Below are 24,185 nucleotides of genomic sequence, written 5' to 3'. Positions count from 1 at the left end.
AGCAGAAAGGAGGGAAAATGTTCAGGAGAAAGTTAACTGTGTTCCTGCAGATGAGATTACCAAGAAATATGACAGAAAATAAGCAGATTGGCTTCAGATCAGTTCAGCCAAACCTTATTATCTTGATCCCAAAATTTCTTCTTAAGTATTAGAAACCACATTGTGAAATAAAAATAAAACAAACATAAGTCTTCCATTAAAAATAGTAAAAATTAATTCTTCTCAAATGAATGTGAAGCAATGAGAGAACTGATTCAGAGTATTTACCTGGGCCTCCTTGACTTTATTCTTTCTTCCTCGAATCTGTGAGATAAAAACAAAGAGATTTATCACATCTCTTAATCTTCTCAAGTCACTACATACTCTCAAATGCAGTCATCTATTATTGTACAGGTAAATTCAGGGGCCAACGGATCATGTAGCAAGATCCCAAAAAGAGAATGAAACACCCTTTAATTGCATTACGACTAGCTCAGAGACGGATCACTCAACTGATTCCTGGGATGAAGATTTAACTTAGAAGAAAAGGTTGGACATGTTGGCATGTTCAATTGGTGTTTGAGAAGTAATCTTTTTGAAACATGTAAGATCCTACAGGAACTTTATAGTTTAGCAGGCGCTGAGAGGTTGTTTCCCCTTGTAGGAGAAATTAGAACAATTTAAAAATAAGGGCTCTCCTATTTAAGACTGAAGCGAAGCAAGCTCTTTTCTCTCAGCTGGTTGTGAGATTTTCCTCAGACGCAGGTGGACACAGGGTCACTGAATATTTTTAAAGTGGTAGATAGATTCATGACTAATGATGAAGGCAAGTGGTCAAGGGAATAGGCGGAGGAGTGGGCTGATACCACAATCAGATTAGCCATGATTTTGTCAAATTCCAGAAAAGGACGAGCCAAATGGTCTCTTCCATGTTGGCCTCAACAGTTATTGTCCACCCCCAGTTATACCAATGAAGGTGACTTGATAGAAATTTTCAGAGACAGCCACACTAATATTGGACTAAACTCACTCACATCAACTAAACTGTGCAAGATTGTAAGGTTTTCTTCCTAAAAGACATGAGTGAATTAAACAGGTAATTGTCACTTTTATCTATACAGGAAATGAGCACTATATTTCACACTGAATACAAATTCTCAATATGCCATTGTGACATTTGAACTCACTTGCCTGGCTTATCAGCCCATCTTCTAGATTATTAATTCAGTAGCACAACCATTCAGACACCAAGTTCCATATTTTTCCAAGCCAAATCAGTAGCACCAACAGTTTACGTCTCCTGACAAAGATGGTAGCTCCACAAATACAGCTCCTGCTTATCAAATCATTGAGGCTTTGCCTGTGATTATGTTCTAACGTTGCATTGCAGCACTTTTACACAATCTGTGACTCAGAGCTGAGAATGCTATTAACTGTCATGGGGCAGAATTTTTCTACTGTCAGTGAAGAAGTGTTCTGTTGAGTGGTAATCAAGGTGTCTGGTACCCCATGACACTGAGCAACTGTTCTCACACAATCCTCTGCTTTCCATCTCATTCTCATTCATTATGCCATGGGGCTCTGATGGTGTCTTTCTCAGGGAACAGGGTGGGGAGGTGGGTGACGGGGGTGAGGGGCAGGGGTTGTGGTGGTGGGATGCATTAGGGTACTGAGACAGGCCCTGCTGAGGCAGTAGCTGAGGGTTGACTGCACTAATGCTGTGGGGATGGCTATTGGTGCCAGCGTTCCCATCCTTGGTCCAAAAGATGCCCAGAATAGGACCCACAATCCCCACAGAGCCTGATTGGAGGCTGCCAGGATTTACCTGATGGTTTGCCCATTTGCTGAAGGGCTCCCCGCTGGATTTAACTGGCCATTGCCCTCATTTGGCCAGTTAAGTAATCAGTTGGGCTCCAGGAGAACAGGTCATCTGCCATATTTCCCATGCTGGAAAAATGATATGGTCAGGGAAAAGGATGGGCACTCTACTCAATAGTTTCTCATGCCACTCTGCCAAACATTCCCCATCTCCGAAAACATCCTGAAAAGGCCTGGAACATTCCATTTTATGACCCAGGATTTGGAAGCCAACCGGAGACCTTTACCGCTCCTGAAATGATGACGATTAACTGAACTCTGGGAGTGAACGTGTGACCTTCTGGTCTTCATAACTTACTACAATGCTGAACAATGTATTGAGAACTAAGTCACTGGAAGGAGAACAAGTGTGAAAAGTCTTTAAAGTTTAACTGGCTGAGAACATTACCAGGCACCACAGGGCACAGTCTTGCCTCATATTGATACGTACTGTAAAACACATTCAGGGATCTGCACCTGCTCCATTGGGATGGCCTGCTCCAGTTCTGAGAGAGTGTGAGCGTACTGAATCTTACTCATGAACTTAAAACTGAATAAAAAAAAACAAGATAGAAACATAGCGATTAAAGAACCATTCACACAGGTACTCCAAAGATTATTAATTTATAATATGTCAGTTCCCTTGGCTGCCTAATGCTATCCTGAAATCTCCCAAGAAGGATACTAATAAAACAGTGAATTGTAATTGGCATACTGAGCCAGACTACATGCAGGTGCATGTTTCTGCCCTTGGGGAATTTACTGATTTCTTCCCCATTGCTTTGTCTGCCTCTCGCGACATCATGGAAGCTAACAGAGCATCACAAAGCCACTGTAAGTACCTTTTCAACCTTTGCAGAAAGCACCAGGAACCCAGAAGGCTTGACTAGCCCCCGCCCCGGTCAGTACCTGGAATGTTGCTCCCAGAACCTCAGGCTGTATCCCCTGATCATCCCAGTCCCGAGGTCAGGTGTTCCCTAATATCTTCACCCAGGCCTGATTCCTCCGATGACCTCTCATGTAAAGTCTGATAACTAACTTATACCTATGATTTTGTACCTAGGTGTCTTTGTACCTAAGATGGTGCCAGAAATAATGACTTTGTACACTTTTCACTGTACTCATGTATCCCTGTACTTGAGCACATGTGACAATAAACCTACTTCTAATTCTAACTTACCCCAAGCCACGCCTCCAGCCTTTCTCCCATTGATGAAGCTTCCGTCTGAGAACTGAGTCTCCCACATGACCCTCCAGTACTCATTGTCCATTGTGGCAGAAGCTACTGCCCCCAAACTAACAAGCTCATCAATCGGGCAGAAACAGGATGAGCATCCATGTTCATTTCGTCTTTGTCCCACTGACTTGTGTACAATAACCTCATTCTCAGAACTGTGGCCTGGACTAACTCCAGTCGGCAACATTGGGTATTAGTGATAAACAGAAATCCTGAATGATTTTCCCATGCTATATTCATGGTGCTGCATTAATTCTCACTATTAACACTCATCAGTTCCTTTCCTACAGTCCAATCAGATCTGTTCTCATGCGTTTAGTAGCTCTGTGCTCTTCCAGTTACTGACTGTGTGTGAATTTGACAATAAGTTTAATACAGATACAGTCAAAATAGAGACAACTGGTAGAATGTGGTAGTATTTACCTAATGAATGGCCTGGAAATTGCCAGCACAGTCCTAATAAACCAGGATGGGTGAACAATTATTAATGACTTCAGGTTCTTCCTTAGCCTGTAAGCAAGAAACAGCAAATTTATGGTCAGCAATTACATTTTCCAAGAGATCACAAAAGTAAACAGGGATGAGGGAGTCAATTGGCCTGTTGGCTGACAGATATTTCTTCGGAGATACAAATTTGAGTATTGCTGAAAAACAGACACACTCTGTTGAAGCTTTCCAATTTGTACGAGGTTTTCATTTTGTACTATTCGGGATAATTTATATTTTATCAGAGGAGAATGCGGATTGGCTGGCAAGTAGACTCTGATTCATGGAGGCATTGTCCAAACAGCATCTAATAGTTAATGATGATTGAAAGTTTTCTGACATATTTTGTTTAAATTTTCAACTAGGCACTCTGGTACTGACGGTACACTTTCACAAAGTAACTTAGTCTGGAGAGAAACCCATCTCCCACACATACTAAACATCAGGTACCATGTGCACAAATTCATTACATCTCAGGGTTTTATGTAAGCGCAGTAAGTGTGGAACACAGAAACCAATAACAAAAGTACAGTATAGGTCTTGTTAACACAAACTGAGTCAGTTCTATTGATGAATGGAGTGCTCTATACAGTATGACAATATTCTCTGACCATGTACTGGCGTCATACCAAGCATGCAAAACCTGTGAAATAAAGGTCAAGACAAAATTGAAAGTTATAACGCATTTCAGAAAACATAAGGAATATCAAGAAGATAGGAAATTTTGGCCAAACAATGTCCATCTCTCTTTAACATGCTAATTCTCATCACTCTTGAAACTAATTATGGTCTGGGTCTTTGCCACATGATGAAAATGGTGGATGAGGCCAGAAATCGCAAGTTCCCTGCCACTGAACATAGCACTTTCCATTCCTGCAAGAATGAAACTGGAAGCAGACTGGGAATGGCACGTGTGCGGTTCATGGAGGCAGCTGGCCATCTAAATCATTAGCACTCCTGTGTGATTTTGGTCGCCTAGGACTGTGAAACCCCAAACATGCGGAGTAGGTCCCCTACATGCAGCTCTGAACTTTGTGCATTTCCTTTGATATCCAGGGTACCCCTTTGGATCTGTTCCCCAGATGCCTGGAGGTCAGGCACTCTTTGCCAAATATAATGCGTCATCTGGAATTGGCATAAAAATGGGCATGAATGCGCCCAAACTGACTAGCTGTCAAATTCAATGGAACAGTCCACAGACATGTCAAAATCAACTACCAAAAGTATCCAAAGTGAACCTATCCAAGTAACTGTCGCAGGAAGTTGTCAAGCTATCCAAGTCAAGTATCTTCCTTACTGTTCTGTTTCGTCACCATCGCCTGCATAAATTGTTATGTTCTCTCTACCTTAATTAGTTTGTGCAGTTTTGGATTATTTATTACCTTGGTTAGACCCTGGGCATGCGACTCTTATATCAATCATGTTATTCCAGTCATTCGGCTTGTCTCCGGCACCACCTTATTTTTAATTTTTTGTAATTATCTCTCTGCCTCAATTAATCGAACTATAGGGTCATTCCTTCGCTTTTTGCTCAGTGGCTACTCACACCATCTAACACGTTGGATCACCTGCACAGATTTATTAATTGACTCACACTATTTGTATGACCTTTTGATTTCTCCGCTCTTGATCTTTCTACCTATAAATTCTGTGTTCTGTGAGCTTCTCTCTCACTTCAACTGACAAAGGTGCTGAGCTCCAAAAGCTTACGATTTCAATAAACCTGTTGGATTGCAACTTGGTGTCGTGTGATTTCTGACCTTGTCCACCCCAGTCCAACGCCAGCACCTCCACATCATGACTTACCATTCTGACCTGGAAACATACTGTCGTTCCTTCAGTGTCACTGGGTCAAAATCCTTCAACTTCTTTCCTCACATCAGTATGAGTCTACCTACAATAAATGAACTGCAGTGGTTCAAAGAGCTCACCTCCACCTTCTCAAAGGCAGTTAGGGACGGACAATAAATGCAAACAACACCCACGTCCCGCGAATGAAGGAATAAAATTTAAACCCTTTTCCTAGCCTCCAAAAAGCCACCAAGCATCTTCATATGAGCTTTGTATTCCCATTCAGAAAGAAGCATAGCAGATGTCTGACCTCCTGTTTTGCACAACATTAAAACACAAACTTCAAAAATGTAATTTTATAAAAAAGATTTGCTGAGAAAACATAAATCAATATGACCACAATAAAATGACAATGAAAAAATAAGTAATTCATAAACATGACCAATAGAAAGTGCTGAGCCATAGAGTTAGTAGGAACTGCTGACGCTGGAGAATCTGAGATAACAAGGTGTGGACCTGGATGAACACAGCAGGCCAAGCAGCATCAGAGGAGCAGGAAAGCCTTTCAGCCTGTGTCATTCACTCACTCACGCTGCATCTCACCATCCTGGCTATATTGTCTTTACTAGCCAGGTCCGAAATCTGAATTCCTTACCTAAGGGCATCGTGGGTCAACCTACAGCACAGAGACTGCAGTAGCTCAGGAAGGCAGCTCATCACCACTTTCTCAAGGGTAACTAGTAAATGCTGGCCCAGCCATTAACATCAGCGTTAGTGAATGAATAGAAAAACTCTCACTCTGACACAAACACACACACTTACACACGGGAGAAGATGATGGGATTTAACTTTAGCAGAGAAATAATAAAGAAAGTGCAGGAGAGAGCTAAAAGACTAAGACAGAGAATAGTTCTGGGTAAATAAAATATTTAAAGACTCGTAAGATTTATTCTCAGGGGTTAGCTGCAAATGCACCCTCCCTCATGGGCCCTGCCTAGAAGGGCAAAGACAGCAGGCACATATTGGAACACCATCAACTGCAAGTTTCCTTCCAAATGATACACCATCCTAACTTAGAACTACATAACTGTTCCTTCACTGTTATTGGGTCAGAAATCCCTCCCTAACAGCTTTGTGGATGTAGTTACATCACCTAAATGCAGCAATTCAGGAAGTTGGTTCACTACTATCTTCTCAAGGTTAAGTAGGGATGGAGGCCATAAATGAAAGAAACACTAATTCTGTTTCATACCATAATACCAGATCGAAAAGAGCTTTATCCCGAGTTGGAACCGCAATGTATTACTTCAGATTCCTCTCTACCATTTCTTCAGTGATTCTATGTTCATGTTTACAGTGCATTGATCAGGACTGCACACAACTCTCCATTTGTGGTCTGAACAGTGCATTCAAAGGCCCCAAAATAGCCTGCTCCCTCACTGTTCTGGTTTATGTTCCCCAACACCTTGTTGAAAACAGTTTGCGCTGACAATGTGGAAAACACATGCAGCTGAATTTAAACACGCTGAGCTAAATTTAAGCACAGCAACAGACTTTAAATATACACATTTAAATTCAAACAAACACAGCTAAATGTAAACATGCAAAGTAACTTTAAAGAACATCAGAACTGTATAATTCTCAACAAACAAGGCTTTGACTTTCGGCTTTCACAGAAAGTGAAACAATTACAAAATTCAATAGCCATAGACAATAAAAATCCCAACATTTGATCTAATCAAAGTGAATCTGACATATTCAGTCACTGGAGGACACTCAAATAAAAGCAAAATACTGTGAATGTTGGAAATCTGGAATAGAGACAGCAAGTGCTGGAGAAACTCTGCAAGTCTGACAGCATCTGTGGAGACAGAAACAGTCCTGTATGATTCTTATTCAGAACTATAGACACTAGCTAAACCAAAAAAAACTGACAATTGCAGGGGAGAAAAGAGGAGAATTAAGTTAGTAAAGTGAGAGGAAAGAAGCAACTGGAGTTGGGGTAGGATGGAGGAGAGGCCACAATCTGACAGGTGGCAAACAGCTCTAGCCTGGTTTGATAAAGGAATTAGCCAGGTTTAGAAGAGAACAGTTATAGACTGAAGGATCTGATCTTCCCTTACCACGACTGTCTGTTATTCTGCACGTACCTTCTGTCTATCATCTGATAACACTTCTTCAGCCAGCCTAGGCCTGGCATCCTTCTGCGAGGTGTGGCCCCATTCAGGTACACAATCATATAGTCTTCAGCAACCAGCAGTTCCAAGATACTGATCACATACCTGAGGGACAGAAAAAGAAACAGCCACATTCAACCAAGGGTCATAGAGGCACAGACAGAATATGAGCAGCTAACTGTGTTTCTAATTTTCCCCTGGTCAGTGTCTAGTTCTGCAGGTCTCATCAGTCCTCTGGCAGCTTGCTCGAGCATCGAGTCTTCATATGTCTGTCTAGACAGTGCAGAATGACAGATTTTCCAAATGGGGGCTGGGAAAGGTATTTAATGCAGTCCTCAATATTTTCTCTCTCACGTACATATGCGCAATAGTGAGGCTGTCACTCTCCCCATCCAGCCTCTTCCTCAGTGTTTGTTTTCAGCTAAATGAAAGATGTTAATGGTTGAGAATGCAACTCTTTAGGGCTGAGTATTAACATCGAGAAACAGAATAAAAGCTCTGGATCCAACCACAGATCTCAGACCCTAATGATTAGCCATCTGGTGATCTCTAGGAAAGATTGACCATTAGAGCTGAACAGTCTCCAGGCTGCACTATAATACAGGCCCCTGAGAAAATGGCAATGTCCCACCTACTTCACCACCAGTTCCACCCTCATCTCAGACCCTAAATATTGTAGGGACATATTGCACCCTTACTGCTCACTCCTTGTAATATTGTATAATTAGTGTTGGAAATGTTCAGCACAAGAGGACGAGGGACCACAATGAAACCCAAAGGAGTTATTACTTTCGTTTCACCTCCATTTGTTTGATTATGGCTTTTGGTCAATTTGTCTACAGTAACAGGGCAATATAAATTCATGCTTTTGTTATTAAATATCCCCTGGCTTGTGCTGAAGTAGCAGATCTCCCTAGTAAAACAAACATTTTCAGAGCCCATGATAGGGAGTGTGGCAAAAATATTTTCAAAGTCTCTGCTCCTGATGGCTATCGAGTTGTCCTGCTGCAAAGTTCATGTATAAACCCGGGGTGAAGCAAAGTCTTAAAGCTGACACTAATGTTGATACAAAACTCAATAGTGCCTGGACAGGAAAGAGGGAACCTAAATTCAAAATATTCCATGTATTTCATGTTTCCGAGTTAATCTGTAAAAGTGAAGTGCAAGGAAACTGGAACATAAGGAAAATCATCCTTCCCTTGTCTTCTGTCTCCACTTTTTGTCTCAACTGCCTTTTATTATTTTGTTGATAAAACTACAATCAGTGTTAATATGAGCTTTCTTCTCTTATTCAATTGTAATTTTTAACTGCTCCATTCTCCTCATGTTTTCTTGTTCCTGTCCACTGCCCTAGGCTGTATTTTATCGGGATCTCAAAACAGTGGAATTCCTTACATTTTTGCCACATCCTTTCACTCTACAATCTGCAGGCTTCTGAAACCCAAACTTGAGGTCATAGTCATTTTATTCATCTTCTGCCCTTGCTGTTGTCTTGCACCGTAAACCCTGAATTTTCACTTCAGTTTAGAGGCATTAAAATAGCATTCAATTGAATTAATGGACTGAACTGTTACTGCTTTCCAACATTGACAACGAGAGGATAATTCAGAAACTAGTGACTCTAACTGGGAGGGGTGGCATATAAAGACTGGACAGGGCACTTACAGGAAGAGGTTTTCCATGATGTAGGTATAATTTGCACAACCACTGTCGGGTAAATAACACGCAGCAAATACAATAATTGCATTCAGACCTTCACCATAATAACCTAAGAGGAAGACAGAAGTTTTAACTTGTACAATGCATGACAGCTTCAAACAGTAGTATTTAGTAAACCGCGAATATTATCACTACAATGGGTATAACTGGCTCGAAAAGCAATTATTTTCGTTGGACGAAATGCTGAGCGGGAACTTGCTCCAAGCCTTTACAATGAAGAGAAGTAGAGGTGGAAATTTGGCTGCTTTGCTGGCACTGTGAGCAGAGAATTAGAAGACATGGTTTCATATTTTCAATCAGCAAAATGAATAACTTCTTACTCGTGCAGTAGAATATGTGGCACAGAATCTCACGTAGAACAGTTGAGCTAATTATGAAATAACTGGGCAAATGTCTCCTTGGGAATAGTGCTTGCAGTATAAAGGAATGGGGAGAGATTAACCAAATTAAATATTCAATGGTCCACAATTACAGGGGCACAGAGAAGGGGGAATGGGAGTGTCAGAGTGAGAAAGAGGGAGTAAAGGTTTGCGAACGGAACAGTCGAGAGTCGAATAGTGCAGGTGCGGGATGGGTCGAGTGACAAGGTAAACCTTACACAGAGTGTGAAAACAGATTAGAGACATTTATAGAATCCATGTTAGCCTGTACATGGGCTGTAGCCGAAGTAAGTAATGGTCTTTTCTCATTCTGGGCTTTGTTATCTTCCTAAAGCCTTTGTTCCAATTCTAATATGATGTCCTCTTGGGGTAGCTCAGGATCTCCATGTGCTTTCTTTCCCTTTCTTGTCCTTTTAGTGATTTCTCCCAGCTGAAACCCTAGCATTCATGCAATCACACATTTCAAAATTGCCACAGTACAAATCGTCAGACCACCATTACAGTGCACACCAAACTATCCATGTCACAAATTTATTTTAGATCAGCCATGAACTTATTAAATGGCATATAAGGTTTGAGGGGCCAAATGACCTGCTCCCACTCCTTGTTTGCATTTTAAGCAGCTAATTTCAAACTCTGTTCACTCAGGGCCAATGAAAAAAGACTGCAAATTATGTTCTGGCACAGAACAAACTTATGATGCCAGCTATTATTCTTCCATTTTGCAAAATATAAAATTGAAAAAATTTAAACTCTTTCACTCCATACCAACCTGGGAAGCTATCCTTACCTCCATGTGTGACCACTCTCATATATGGCCTGATTATTTTCATATCAATCCTGTGTTCCTGCTCTCCGATGATGATTGTCCTCCACAGTCTCCCGTTGGTAGATTCCCCATCTCCTGCACAGTCTTCAAAGGAGCTCCCTTTTGCACTGGGAGAGTTTTTTGCACTTGCAACTGGAGTATCATCTGGAAGACAGTTAGTAGATCTCTCCTCAATGTCCTTAACTGTCCCATTTCAAGTAAGATAGGATCACGTTCATTTGATCAAGATTTCATTTTTCCAGTTTTGCAACCAAGGTGCAAACTTTTCCTGAACTATGGAGCTTGCTACTTCACCCAATTGGACCAGTGGGAAATGCCTGACTGTCAAACTACGTGTGATGAGGAGCTTAACCCAGAAGCAAAACAGCACAAGTGCTGGAAATCTGAAATAATCCATGCTGAAAGGACATCTCAGTCTGAAATGTTAACGTTGTTTCTCTCCATTGTAGCTGCCTGATCTGCTGAGTATTGCCATCATTTCTCGTTTTTATTGCAGTGGAACCCAAATACATATCTGGCTGACAAATTGCACATTTACTTTGCAAGAGGAGTTTTTAGACAGCGATCCTAGATGATTTGCTTGTCCACAAATTCCAATCACAAATTATCCTTTGTTGTTTATTTAAATAAACCAGAACGCTGCTGATTTTGGAGCCACTGTGTAGTGGGGGGTGAGTGGGTGTGGCTGGTCAGTAACCCTGTTTTATTTGCCTCTCCCCTCCCTACCCCAACAGAAGCACACCTAATGGGGACATGTATCATCTGGTCCCTTTTCAAGACTCATGCTCGTAAGTAGAAAATGCAGAAAGAAAAAGGGGCATAAGATGGTGCCAGTAATTTATCCATAGCCAGATGAGACAATGTTTCTAGTCAATTATTAGTATTATCCCTTTACTCTGTGGTACAGGGAACAAGAAAGTAAATCATGCTGAATCCTAAACTGACATGTGCGACTACCTAAAATGCCGAGAAAATGAGCCTCCTTTGCAACGCAGAATCAGACTGTTCAATGCCTTCACTTAGTTTCTTTCAAACCGAAATACATCTCCCTTAGAAGTGTACTTGTGTTATCAAGACTTCATATAATGTTCAAGGTTAAACAGTGGGTGACAATTGGACAAAGGTCAGTAGATAAAACTTTCATTTCATCAACTGTGTTCATCCAGCTCTACACCTTGCTTTCTCAGATTCTCCAGCATTGATAGTTCCTACTATCTCTGTAACATCATGAACTGGATTCTCCTTTCCTAAATGCGGCAGCAGCGAACAACTGTTGTGACCCTGCTGTAAACCTGTTTTCTTGATTAAGAGACCATTTGATGCAGTACCCTATACTCCACCCCACCTAACAAAAGGAAGGTGATTTTAACCATACAGAATTCTGCAGTGGGACAGTTGCTACCGCACTTGAAGAGGCAGTATGCATGTTGGAGGGCAGAACTGGCTTGAAGAGGACTATAACATTTTACTTTAGCTTCAGCAAGACCTGGAGATCAATAACTGGGATCCATTTAGAGGGAAAGGAGGCCACTATGGACCTCCCTCCCAGTTGCCACTGATAGGTACAGAAGGGTGAATCGGCACATCTCACCGTCCAATCAAGTCCCAGTTCCCAGTTCTGAGCTGGAATAACGGAGGAAAATCCAGCCTTGCCCTCTCTCTCATATCCTTCCTTCTCCATGTCTCCTTCTCTACCTCTCCTTTGAATACTTTCCCTGAATGCTATATAAGCAAATGACTGCAACTCGTACATTTAGTGCACGGTTATTCTTATTCATTATCTTGCATAGATACATCTCAGCCAAACCTTTTCGAAAAAAAAATCTACATTTTATGTCAAGGGTGTATACAGGAGATTTATAAGAATGTCACCTGCAAAAGTGAGATTTAACCATGAGGAAAGATGGGATAAGCTAATTCTTCAGCATGGAGGATGGTAAAGAGTGATTTAATTCATGTGTATAAAATTCGAGGGAGCCTGGGTAAAGCAGATAGAAAGGACTTATTATCCCTTTATAGGAGGTCATTAATTAGGGGCCACAGATTACAGGAGTTGAGATGAGCCTCTTCAACAGAGGATGGTAGGACGCCAAAACTCACTGCCACAGAGGATGGTCATAGAGTCATACAGCACGAAAACAGGCCCTTTGGCCCAACGAGTCCATGCTGACCAGGTTTCCTAACTGAACTGGTCCCATTTGCCTGCATTTGGCCCATATCGCTCTAAACTTTTCCTATCCATGTACCTGTCCAAATGTCTTTTAAATATTGAGGCGAAATGAGACTGTAGTATTTTACTCTGTTATTGAACCCACTGTTCAAAGAACTTGTACTGGTAGCGAAGACTCACAGAATTAACCCTTATACTTAATTTGGGGGAAACCATTTTATTCATCTAGAAGTAAATATGCAGTAGATAAAAATGTCCACACAGAGTAAACTCCACAATACAATCAATGGTGGCCAACCAGAAGGAACAATCAAAGAGGATAGTCAGAATCCTTTCATGGGTAATACTCACTCTCATTGCACCAAGCTTGATGGGAATTGAAAGTGGACTCTAACCTCACAGTCGGTGCCTTGAGCTCTGGCAATATAATTCCTAGTTCATCAGCTTGGATCTTCCTGACAATTGGAAAACTGGCTTGGCTCATATCTAAAGAATGTCACTTTGGTGAGGTCCCATAGGAACCTCTAACTGGGGGTGTTTAAGTCGAGCAATAGTCAGCCCCATACTGGATAGAAATGGAGAAAATAGAAAACCAAAGGAAATTTTCAAAATTACCTTCCCACTCCAGCTCATTTCCATTTCCTAAATATTCCAGGGAATCTGTCTCATCCGGAGTCTCCAGGTCATCGACATTAATGTCGAGGTCGTCAGGTGTATCCAAGTAATCATCTGACAAAATGGAGCCTTCACTCTGATCCAGCGAGATGTTAATTTCTGGGGCGACAAGAGTCTTGCGTGTTGGATGATTCCCAATGATATTCAGTGTGTTAGGGGGTACTGTCCAGGAACAGAGGTGGAGACAGGTACTAGTATTACTGAGCGTACACACTTTCACTGATATGTTAAAATCCAAAGTTAGATTGCTCAGTCATTGCCTGGTTCATACTCTTTTGATCTCTATCAAAATAAGTTAAACTTTTCATGGAAGATTAAAAGTTTCCTCTAATTGTTAGAAGACGACATTTGAACAGCATACCGTGACCTTTTGGATACCTTCATGCACCAAACTGGACTGCACTGATTCCTACAACTCAATTATGTTTTACAATGAGTAGGTGCTGACAGGGCCAGTATATATTACCTTTAGATTAGATTCCCTTTAGTGTGGAAACAGGCCCTTCGGCTCAACAAGCCCACACTGTCCCCTGGAGCATCCCAACCCCCTATAACCCACACACCCCTGAACACAACGGGCAATTTGGCATGGCCAATCCACCTAGCCTGCACATCTTTGGACTTTGGGAGGAAACCGGAGCACTCAGAGGAAACCCACGCAGACACGGAGAGAACATGCAAACTCCACACAGACAGTTACCTGAGGCTGGAATCGAACCCAGGTCCCTAGCGCTTGGAGGCTGTAGTGCTAACCATTGTGCCACCGTGCCACCTGAAGTAGTGCAGTGGTTGGTTTCCTACTTGAACTATCAAGGAGCAGTTTGACCTGCGTGGCTTGCTAGGCCCCTTCAAAGAACATGTTAAGAATCAACTGTGTTGTTAACATGGCAAGGATGGAGGTTTGCCTACTTCAAAGGAACTAGGTAGGTTTTACGACACCAGAATTACTGATGCCAAATTCCTTATCTCCAGATCTTATTAAATTGGAAGCAAACTGCTAGGGTAGGATCTGATTTTCACTGAAGTATTAGTGCAGTACAGTAAACAATACTTCACTGTACACCCAGCTGAACTAGAGTAGGAGGAGTATTGAGATAACTGATTTTCATGGTTGAAAAATGGAGCAAAAATTATCACAAAACATCCTTAAGCAGGAATTATCAGTCACTCGAAGACACCAAGAACTGCTGATGCTGGAGTCAGTGCCAAGACAGTGTGGAGCTGCAGGAAGACAGCAGATCAGGCGAGCATCAGAGGAGCAGGAAAGTTTTGGGCCTTGGATGGGGATGAGAGGGGGGGAGGTGTAGCACTTTCTGCGGTTGCAGGGAAAGGTGCCGAGGGTGGTGGGGCTAGTGGGGAGTGTGCAGCAGAGTGCAGAGTGAGCGGTCCCTACAAAAGGCAGATAAGGGTGGGGAGGGAAATATCTCTTTGGTTCTGGGTCAGATTGTAGGTGGCAGAAGTGGCAGAGAATGATGCGCTGGAAGCGGAGGTTGGTGGGGTGATATGTGAGGACAAGGGAGACTCTGTCTTTATTTTTATGGGGGATAGGGGGTTTGAGGGCAGAAGTACAGGAAATGCAAGGGATGCAGATACTGTGAATAAGTCAGCCATAGTTAACATCTCAACAGATGTGGATTACAGATGAGAAGGCAATAGAGATGGCATATTAAATCATGGCATGGTGCAAGTTGCAGTCCTTGAAATAGGAGGACATTAGGGATGTCCAGGAATGGAACGCTCCATCTTGGGAGTAGATGCGACTGAGGCAGAGGAATTGGGAGTACGGGATTACATTCTTGCAGGAGGGTGGGTGGGAAGAACAAAGAACAAAGAAACCTACAGCACAGGAACAGGTCCTTCAGCCCTCCAAGCCTGCGCCAATCAAGATCCTCTGTCTAACTTGTCATCTATTTTCTAACGGTCTGTGTCCATTTGCTCCCTGCCCATCCATGTACCTGTCCAAATATATCTTAAAAGACGCTAACGTGTCTGCGTCGACCACTCCGCTGGCAACGCGTTCCAGGCACCCACCACCCTCTGTGTAAAGAACTTGCCACGCATATCCCCCTTAAACTTTCTTCCTCTCACTTTGAACTCATGGCCCCTAGAAATTGAGTCCCCCACTCTGGGAAAAAGGTTTTTGCTATCCACCCTGTCTATACCCCTCATGATTTTGTAGACCTCAATCTCCAACTTTCTAATGAAAATAATCCTAATCTACTCAACCTCTCCTCATAGCTAGCATCCTCCATACTAGGCAACATCGTGGTGAACCTCCTCTGCACCCTCTCCAAAGCATCCACATCCTTTTGGTAATGTGGTGACCAGAACTGTACACAGTACTCCAAATGTGGCCGAACCAAAGTCCTACACAACTGCAACATGACCTGCCAACTCTTGTACTCAATACCCCGTCCAATGAAGGAAAGCATGCTGTATGCCTTCTTGACCACCCTATTGACCTGCGTTGTCACCTTCAAGGAACAATGGACCTGAACACCCAGATCTCTCTGTTCATCAATTTTCCCTCAGACTTTTCCATTTACTGTATAGTTCGCCCTTGCATTTGATCGTCCAAATGCATCACCTCGCATTTGCCCGGATTGAACTCCATCTGCCATTTATCTGCCCAACTCTCCAGTCTATCTATACTCTGCTGTAATCTCTGACATTCCCGCTCACTATCTGCTACTCCACCAATCTTAGTGTCATCTGCAAACTTGCTGATCAGACCACCTACACCTTCCTCCAAATCATTTACATATATCACAAACAACAGTGGTCCCAGCACAGCTCCCTGTGGAACACCACTGGTCACAGGTCTCCAATTTGAGAAACTCCCTTCTACTAGTACTCTCTGTCTCCTGTTGCCTAGTCTGTTTTTTATCCATCTAGCTAGCACACCCTGAACCCCATGTGACTTCACTTTCTCCATCAGCCTGCCATGGGGAACCTTATCAAACGCCTTACTGAAGTCCACGTATATGACATCTACAGCCTTTCCCTCATCAATCAACGTTGTCACGTCCTCAAAGAATTCTATTAAGTTGGTAAGACATGACCTTCCCTGCACAAAACCATGTTGCCTATCACTGATAAGCCCATTTTCTTCCAAATGGGAATAGATCCTATCCCTCAGTATCTTCTCCAGTAGCTTCCCTACCACTGACATCAGGCTAACCGGTCGATAATTACCTGGATTATCCTTGCTGCCCTTCTTAAACAAAATTAGCAAGTCTCCAGTCCTCCGGGACCTCACCCGTGTCTAAGGATGCTGCAAAGATATCGGTTAAGGCTATTACTTCTCTCAGTATCCTGGGATAGATCCCATCCGGACCTGGGGACTTGTCCACTTTAATGTCTTTTAGGATACCCAACACTTCCTCCTTCCTTATGTCAACTTGACCTAGAGTAAGCAAACGTCTATCCCTAACCTCAACATCTGTCATGTCCCTCTCCTTGGTGAATACCAATGCAAAGTACTCGTTAAGAATGTCACCCATTTTCTCTGACTCAGCGCATAACTTTCCTTCTTTGTCCTTAAGTGGGCCAATCCTTTCTCTAGTTACCCTCTTGCTTTTTATATATATGAATAAAAGGCTTTGGGATTTTCCTTAATCATGTTTGCAAGCAATATCTCATGTCCTCTCTTAGCCCTCTTAATCCTTCATTTCAGATTCACTCTACATTCCTGATATTCTTACAAAGCTTCGTCTGTCTTCAGTCGCCTAAACCTCATGTATGCTTCCTTTTTCCTCTTGGCTAGCCTCACAATTTCACCTGTCATCCATGGTTCCTTAAACTTGCCATTTCTACTCATCATTTTCACAGGAACATGTCTCTCCTGCACACTAATCAACTTCTCCTTAAAAGCCTCCTGCATATCAAATGTGGATTTACCTTCAAACAATTTCTCCCAATCTATATTCCTCAGATCCTGCCGAATCTTGGTATAGTCGGCCTTCCCCCAGTTTAGTACTTTTCCTTTAGGACCACTCCCATCCTTGTCCATGAATATTGTAAAACTTACGGAATTGTGGTCGCTATTTGCAAAGTAGTCCCCTACTGTAATATCAACCACCTGATCGGGTTCATTCCCCAACACCAGGTCCAGTATGGCCCCTTCCCGAGTTGGACTATAAACATACTGCTCTAGAAAACCCTCCTGGACACACCTTACAAATTCTGCTCCATCTTGACCCCTAACACTGAGTGAATCCCAGTCAATGTTGGGAAAATTAAAATCTCCCATCACCACCGCCCTGTTTCTCCTACACCTTTCCATTATCGGTTCGCATATTTGTACCTCTAGCTCACACTCGCTGTTGGGAGGCCTGTAGTACAGCTCCAACATTGTTACTGCATCCTTCCTATTTCTGAGTTCTACCCACATTGCCTCACTGCTTGAGTCCTCCATGGGGCCCTCCTTCAGTTCGGCTGTGATATCAGGTGTCCCTGTAGCTGTGGGAGTCTGTGGGCTTGAAATAGATATCAGTTTCGAGGCGGTTCCCAGAGATGGTGACAGAAAGGTCCAGAAAGGGGAGGGAGATATCAGAGATGGTCCAGGTGAATTTGAGGTTGGGGTAAAAGGTGTTAGGAACGTGGATGAACTGTTCAAGCTCCTCATGGGAGCATGAGGCAGCGCTGATACAGTCATCAATCTAACAGAGGAAGAGTTGGGGGATAGTGCCAGTGTAACAGTGGAAAAGGGACTGTTCCACGCATCCTACGAAGAGGCAGGCATAGCTCGGACCCATATGGGTGCCCATAGCCATCCCCTTAATTTATAGGAAGTGGAATTTTGAAGAAGGGTCCTGGCCTGAAATGTTGATGAGTTCTGAAGAAGGGTTCCGACACGAAATGTCAATTTTCCTTCTCCTCTGATGCTCCCTGACTTGCAGTGTTCCTCCAGCTTTACACCGTGTTGACTAAAGTGGGGACTACCTAGTGAGTTTCCTTTCATCTCTGGGTGAAAATTTAGCTTTTTGTGGAGAGGTAATGTGGATTTCCTGTCAAAAAGTTGGCTCCAGCATCAAGTCAGGTTCTGCTTTTTTACCTCAAAATTTGTTTCAAATCCAACCACGACAGAAGGGTGAAGATTGCTCTGCATGCTTGCTGTAAGATTCATGAGTCTCAATTGAGTTCCTTGAACATAAGAATTTTCCCTATTCAGCATCAAAAGGCAATCTCACTCAGGACTTATCACAACAGAACTGGTGTAGGAAACATGAAATGTAGCATAATGGGGAAATTGAGTTGCTGTTCCTAGGGGGCCTGTTGCTGAATCAATATCAAGGAAATGTCATTCTCTGTTTAATACAGTTTCTGCTCAATGTGCCTTAGATATGCTTAATGAAGCAGTGAAGAGGCGGTTTTATCCTATATGTATCCTGTGCTATACTGCACAGCAGCTAAGTGACTGTGGACAGGTTCCACTCCCCTGCCCCAATGCCTAGCCTGAAGAACTCAAACTGACAAAAGAACAGACTGACTCACAAGTTCTATTTTCCAGAGCTGGCAATCGTCCAAGAACATCCATGCCTTGTTCCTCTGGAATTGGTCTGTAGAGCAAAAAGAGAAGTATTACATTTGATGGGAAGCGCAATTATATGATAGTCTTGCATTTGTCTTTGGTTTCAGGGAAACAAGTTTAGTTCTTGAAACAGAGGCAGACCCAGTTTCAGGTGGGTATCTCAACCACAAACTGAAACCTTTTATCCTATTCTAGTAATATAGAAAAAAAAATAGGCTATTCGTCCTGATGAGCCTGCTGCACCATTAATGATTTATATCTTAACTCCATCGACCTGCCTTGGGTCCATATCCTTTAATGCCTACCGCTAGCAACAAAAATCAATCTTAGATTTAAAATTATTACTATTGGCTCATGTGGATAACAAGATGCAGGTTCAGTTGGCAATTAGGAGGGCAAGTGCAATGTTAATATTCATTTCAAAAGTACGGGAATACAACAGCAGGGATGTATAGCTAAGGCTCTGGTCAGACTGCATTTGGAATCTGTGAACAGTTTTGGGCTCCATATCTTAGGAAGCACGTGCTGACTTTGGAGAGGTTCCGGAGGTGGTTTACAAGAATCATCCCAGATAAAGGGCTTGTCATATGAGGAGTCGCTGAGGACTCTGAGATTCTACCAAAAGAATTTAGAAGGATGATGGAAATCTTATTAAAACTTACAGAACACTGAGAGGCCTGGATAGAGTGGACATGGAGAAGATATTTCTGCTAGTAGAACAGACTAGGGCCTGAGGGCACAGCCTCAGAGTAAATGGATGGCCCTTTAGAACTGAGATGAGGAGAAATTTCTTTAGACAGACGTTGGTGATTCTATGGAGCTCATTGCCACTGAAGGCCACGGAGGATATGTCACTGACTGCATTTAAGACAGAGATATGTAAATATGTTCTTGATTAGTAACAGGATCAAGGATTACAGGGAGAAGGCAGGAAAATGGGGTTGAAGAACATGATCAAGACATGATCAAGCGGTGAAGACTCGATGGACAGATTTATTGAATTCTGCTCCTTTATCTTATGGTCTATTTCATCACATTATTCAAAGAGCAGAATCTTTCCTGATGTCAGCATTTACCCTTCAACAAAGGATTTGATTATCTGGACATTTCTTTCATAACAGTTTTTGATCTTCTTGTGTCCAAAACGACTACCGCATTCAGTAAATGAATAATGTTGCACTACTGACTATTTTATTTTGCTTCTAAATAGAATTTGGATCTTATTTATTATTTGAGATCACTCAGACTGCTGTATTTTCAATAGTATCTGACAATCATGTACAAAATCTCTCGTTCTGTTCAGACTCCTCTGGGATGTATTTCTATCACATACAGACTCCACATTAACCCCCACTGACAACTTCCGTCCCTAGTCCTTTTCCCCCTCTTGTCCTGATGATGCTGTTCTTGCAGAGGACAGATTCCAAAAGTATCAGCTCACCTCAGCTACCTTGCTGCCCAAGTGACAATTCTTCATTCATCAAGTGAGGTGGTAAAGTGGAAAACATGACGAAGTCCGACATCATCTGTATTCAACAATAACACTCACATCCTCCACAGAAGGGGTTAATAAGAACATTAAGATTGAGAACAAGGATTCCAGCTTAAATTTTTTTCTCTCTTGTTAGGGATCAAGTGCTGCGCATCAAACATTAGTTCCGCTGAGATCAGAGACCTCAACTGAAACTGTAGACCAAATTTGGAGCCTTCCTAATCTATGAGGCTCGACTCCAATTTACACAGTACATTTACCCATGGAGCAAAAGCTGACATGATGAAACTTCCAAAGATACCAGCTGGAATCCTGAAACATTAATCGCAGTGCTCAGAAGTAAACGCTTTACATTCAGCTAAACACAGTGCAAGGAGGCTTTCCCCAAAGAACTGGGATCTATGGAGAATGGTTTGTACTGTATACAATGGCAGCAGCACACCAGAGAAATCCAGATTTAAAAATTGCAAGGAGAGACACGATACAAGGTTCAAAATGGAAGTCAGCTGGTTAACAGTACTGCATAGCACTGCTTTCAGTGAGACCAGTCTAATACTGAAACACCGTCACATAATCATGTCTTTGTAACATCTTAAACATCAACAGTCTGAGATTCGGATACATCAAACAAACAAGCCAAAATAAATTCTTCAATTATATTTTTAAATAGTGCAAATATTAATATTTCATTTCATTCTCACAGGTCTGATCAAAACATCGCACAGAAATAGAAATGGCACCTCACCTTGTTCACTTTTTTTCATCAATAGGCAGTAAATAAATCATGTGAAAATAATCTTTCCTGTCAGAAACGTGTTGGCAGAAACAGCTGGGGCTTCACAGTCCTGCTACCATTTTGATGTTACTGTCACATGATTGGGACATGTTTCCTTGCACGGGATATTACAGTCGCCCCTAACATCCCCACACAGATTAAATGGAATAAGCTAAGCAGTTCTAATGAGTGAAATGTGAACTGAGCATGCCCAACATCTCCACAGGGATCAGCATCACTTCAGGATGATGGGAACAAAGGATTAAGCCTGGTCACAAGAGCTTCACTTTATGTCTGCTTGCACAGACTGGTTTTCAAATCTATCACTGCACACCTTCACATTGATCGAATGTGTTCACTCCTGCTATTAAATCGCTTGTGGTCCTGACAGGAAAGAAAAATAAATTCAATTCTGGATAAGAATCAATTAATTATGGTACTTTCAGTTTCTCCTTCTCTCTTGAAGGTGCTGAATCCCTGCTGCAGTACAGGTTCCGCTCACCCTCGGGTTCCTTATCTAAGTGGCCATTCTTCATGCCTGAACAGTGGGTGCAGAGGCTATTCCACAACAGGAGCATCACTGTTGAATCTGAATATGAATTAGGATAATCAAGAGGCGATGGGATAAAAATGGATGGATGGCAATCATATTTGTATCATTGACTCTGTCTTTTCTCTGTGTCCAATTTCTACACATATGATGCAATCCAGCTCTAAACTCTTGCTGATAGAGCAGTGATGTCAACCAGTGTCCCAGTGGACAAATTCACTCGCCTGGTATGATGCTGAGGTACACACAGTGAAAGACTCCACGTAATGTGGATAGGGTCTAATTTAATCGATGATATAGGTGATTAGCAAATGGCCTTTTTGGAACTGAAAATGGCTTAGAGGAAACGCAGCACATTGGTCATACATTAAATCTTAAAAGCTGTCATGCCAGTCAGGCTCCAGGGTCATTATTTCACTTCATGCAAGCCAATAGACTAACCATCTGCTGACCTTTGTGACCCTCAGGGCACACTCATTTAATAGAGAATATAATTAAGATCTCTGAAAGGCGATTCTAGCTGTGAAGGTTCGAGGGGATGTCTGCTATGACATTCTAAGGAAACATTTATTGTGACAATCTGTTGGATATATTCCACATGCAAATGTCAGGTTTTACTACTTGTTCTACCCTACCTTTTTCCCAGTTTTATCCTCCTTTGCTCTAGTTGGTGAAGGGCTATCTTTCACATTAAGGGACTGAAAGTGAGTGCTGACTTTAAATAATTTGCTGCCATCTGACCACCTCCTGGTTACAAAAGACATTTGGGCCACTTCAAGCAATAGTTAGGAGTAGGAGTGCATCAGTCTTCACATTCTGAGAAAAATGGGCACTAAATTGCCAATCTCCCCCATAATAGTGATACTTAAGGTTGAACAGCGGCAACGGCGCTAACTTTGTTGTTGTGCTACTCTGAAATTCTGTAACAGTAAGCAACAACATTCAAAATAAACACAAAATGCTTGAAACACTCAGGGTGGCTCAGTGGTTAGCACTGTAGCCTCACAGTGCCAGGGACACAGGTTCAATCCCAGCCTTGAGTGACTGTCTATGTGGAGTTTGCACATTGTCCCTGTGACTGCTGGGTGCTCTGGTTTTCTACCCTAGTCCAAAGATGTGTAGGTTAGGTTGACTGGCAACATTACTGCCAGGAAAGTGCAGGCTGAGTGGATTAGCCATGGTAAAAATGTGTGGTTACAGAGATAGGATGGAGTCTGCATCTGAGTGGAATAGCTTTTCACAGCACTGCTGCAGACTCGATGGCCTGAATGGCCTCTTTCCGCACTGTGGACATTCTATGATTCTAGATCAGGCAGCATCTGTGGTGAGAGAAAGATTTAATGTTATAGCCCTGTCCTGTCTCAGGACAGACCCAAAGGGAGGCAATAGCCTAGCGGTATTATCACTAGACTATAAATCCAGAGACCCAGGTCATGCTGTGTCAGATGGGAGAATTTGAATTCAATAAAATTCTGGAACTATGAGTCAATTATCAGAAAAACCCATCTGGTTCACTAAGATAGTAAGCACTGTCGGTGCTGGAGTCAGAGATACACAGTGTTGAGCTGGGGGCACACAGCATGCCAGACAGCATCAGAGGAGCAGGAAAGCTGAAGTTTCGGGTCGGGACCCTTCTTCAGAAAACAAAAGGGTCCTGTCCCGAAACATCAGCTTTCCTGCTTCTCGTATGCTGCTTGGCCTGCTGTGTTCTTCCAACTTCACACTGGTTCACTAATGCTTTTTAGGGAAGAAAACTGCAACCATTACCTGGTCTGGGCTATATGTGACTCCAGGCCCACAGCAATGCGGTTGGCTTGACTCTTAACTGCCCTTTGGGCAATTAGGGATGGCCAAAATATGTTGACCCAGCCAGTGATGCCCCCATCTCTTGTGAATGCATTTTGAAAAAAATTGACCAGGATTCCCTTGGCACAGGGTGTGCTCTGACATTGGGAGCAAGGTGTACCCTGAGCTCATGTAGGTGGCTACTCGAACCATAGTGGCAATCTATGGGGGAGGAGGGTGAAACATTTATTCTTCTGTCGGAGGAAAGGGGGCACTGCTGCTACAGGCCCACTCTGTGGGCCATCGAGCCTCTAGCTATAACAGCAATCACTGAGAAAGGCCACTTCCACGCCACTGCCAGCCACCCTGTTCACTGATGAGTTCCTCTGCCACTGGCAAAATGTCTGGGGCCGAGGAAAATGGGGCTAATTGGCCCTTCAGTGATGTAAGTTGACTTTATGCTCCATTGGCAGGCACATAGGACAATGCCAACCTCGCCTCTGGGACCGGTAGGCAAGTCCGGGAGCTCTCCTGACACAGCTCTCCCACAATTTATTCCCCAGCCCACCACTGGCTCACCAGCCTGCTCCTAGCTCATCCCCTGAGGGCTGACAGAATCCCAGGCACTTACTGCTTATCCTTACGGCAGATCTTGAAAAACACGCTGCATATTTCGAGAATTGTTCAGATTTCTTGAATCTGCAGTATTTTTGTCCTTTAAAGGAATGATAAGTTGCAAATCTTGATGTG

General features: G+C 42.7%; 1 protein-coding gene across 3 annotated transcripts in view; it reads right to left on the bottom strand.

Moving 5' to 3' along the window:
• The window catches only part of LOC125465892 (caytaxin-like), a 36,879-nt gene that overhangs the window by 7,627 nt on the left and 5,067 nt on the right, over positions 1 to 24,185 (bottom strand). The window contains exons 1-10 of one of the 3 annotated variants that reach the window (XM_048559859.2): positions 21,071 to 21,297; positions 20,275 to 20,385; positions 18,797 to 18,861; positions 13,241 to 13,462; positions 10,417 to 10,599; positions 9,193 to 9,295; positions 7,501 to 7,632; positions 3,497 to 3,583; positions 2,288 to 2,386; positions 268 to 303 (exon numbers count right to left, since the gene is read on the bottom strand). In XM_048559859.2, the coding sequence (XP_048415816.1) occupies positions 268 to 303; positions 2,288 to 2,386; positions 3,497 to 3,583; positions 7,501 to 7,632; positions 9,193 to 9,295; positions 10,417 to 10,599; positions 13,241 to 13,462; positions 18,797 to 18,839 (905 nt within the window). In that variant the 5' untranslated portion in view covers positions 18,840 to 18,861; positions 20,275 to 20,385; positions 21,071 to 21,297. Of the gene's footprint in view, positions 1 to 267; positions 304 to 2,287; positions 2,387 to 3,496; positions 3,584 to 7,500; positions 7,633 to 9,192; positions 9,296 to 10,416; positions 10,600 to 13,240; positions 13,463 to 18,796; positions 18,862 to 20,274; positions 20,386 to 21,070; positions 21,298 to 24,185 lie in introns of those variants that run through there. The other 2 variants (XM_048559858.2, XM_048559857.2) reach the window with 2 other exon arrangements.

Source organism: Stegostoma tigrinum, chromosome 30 (genome assembly GCF_030684315.1).
Source record: "Stegostoma tigrinum isolate sSteTig4 chromosome 30, sSteTig4.hap1, whole genome shotgun sequence".
In the NCBI taxonomy this organism is placed as follows: domain Eukaryota; kingdom Metazoa; phylum Chordata; class Chondrichthyes; order Orectolobiformes; family Stegostomatidae; genus Stegostoma; species Stegostoma tigrinum.
This window is presented reverse-complemented; position numbering and strand designations above follow the sequence as displayed.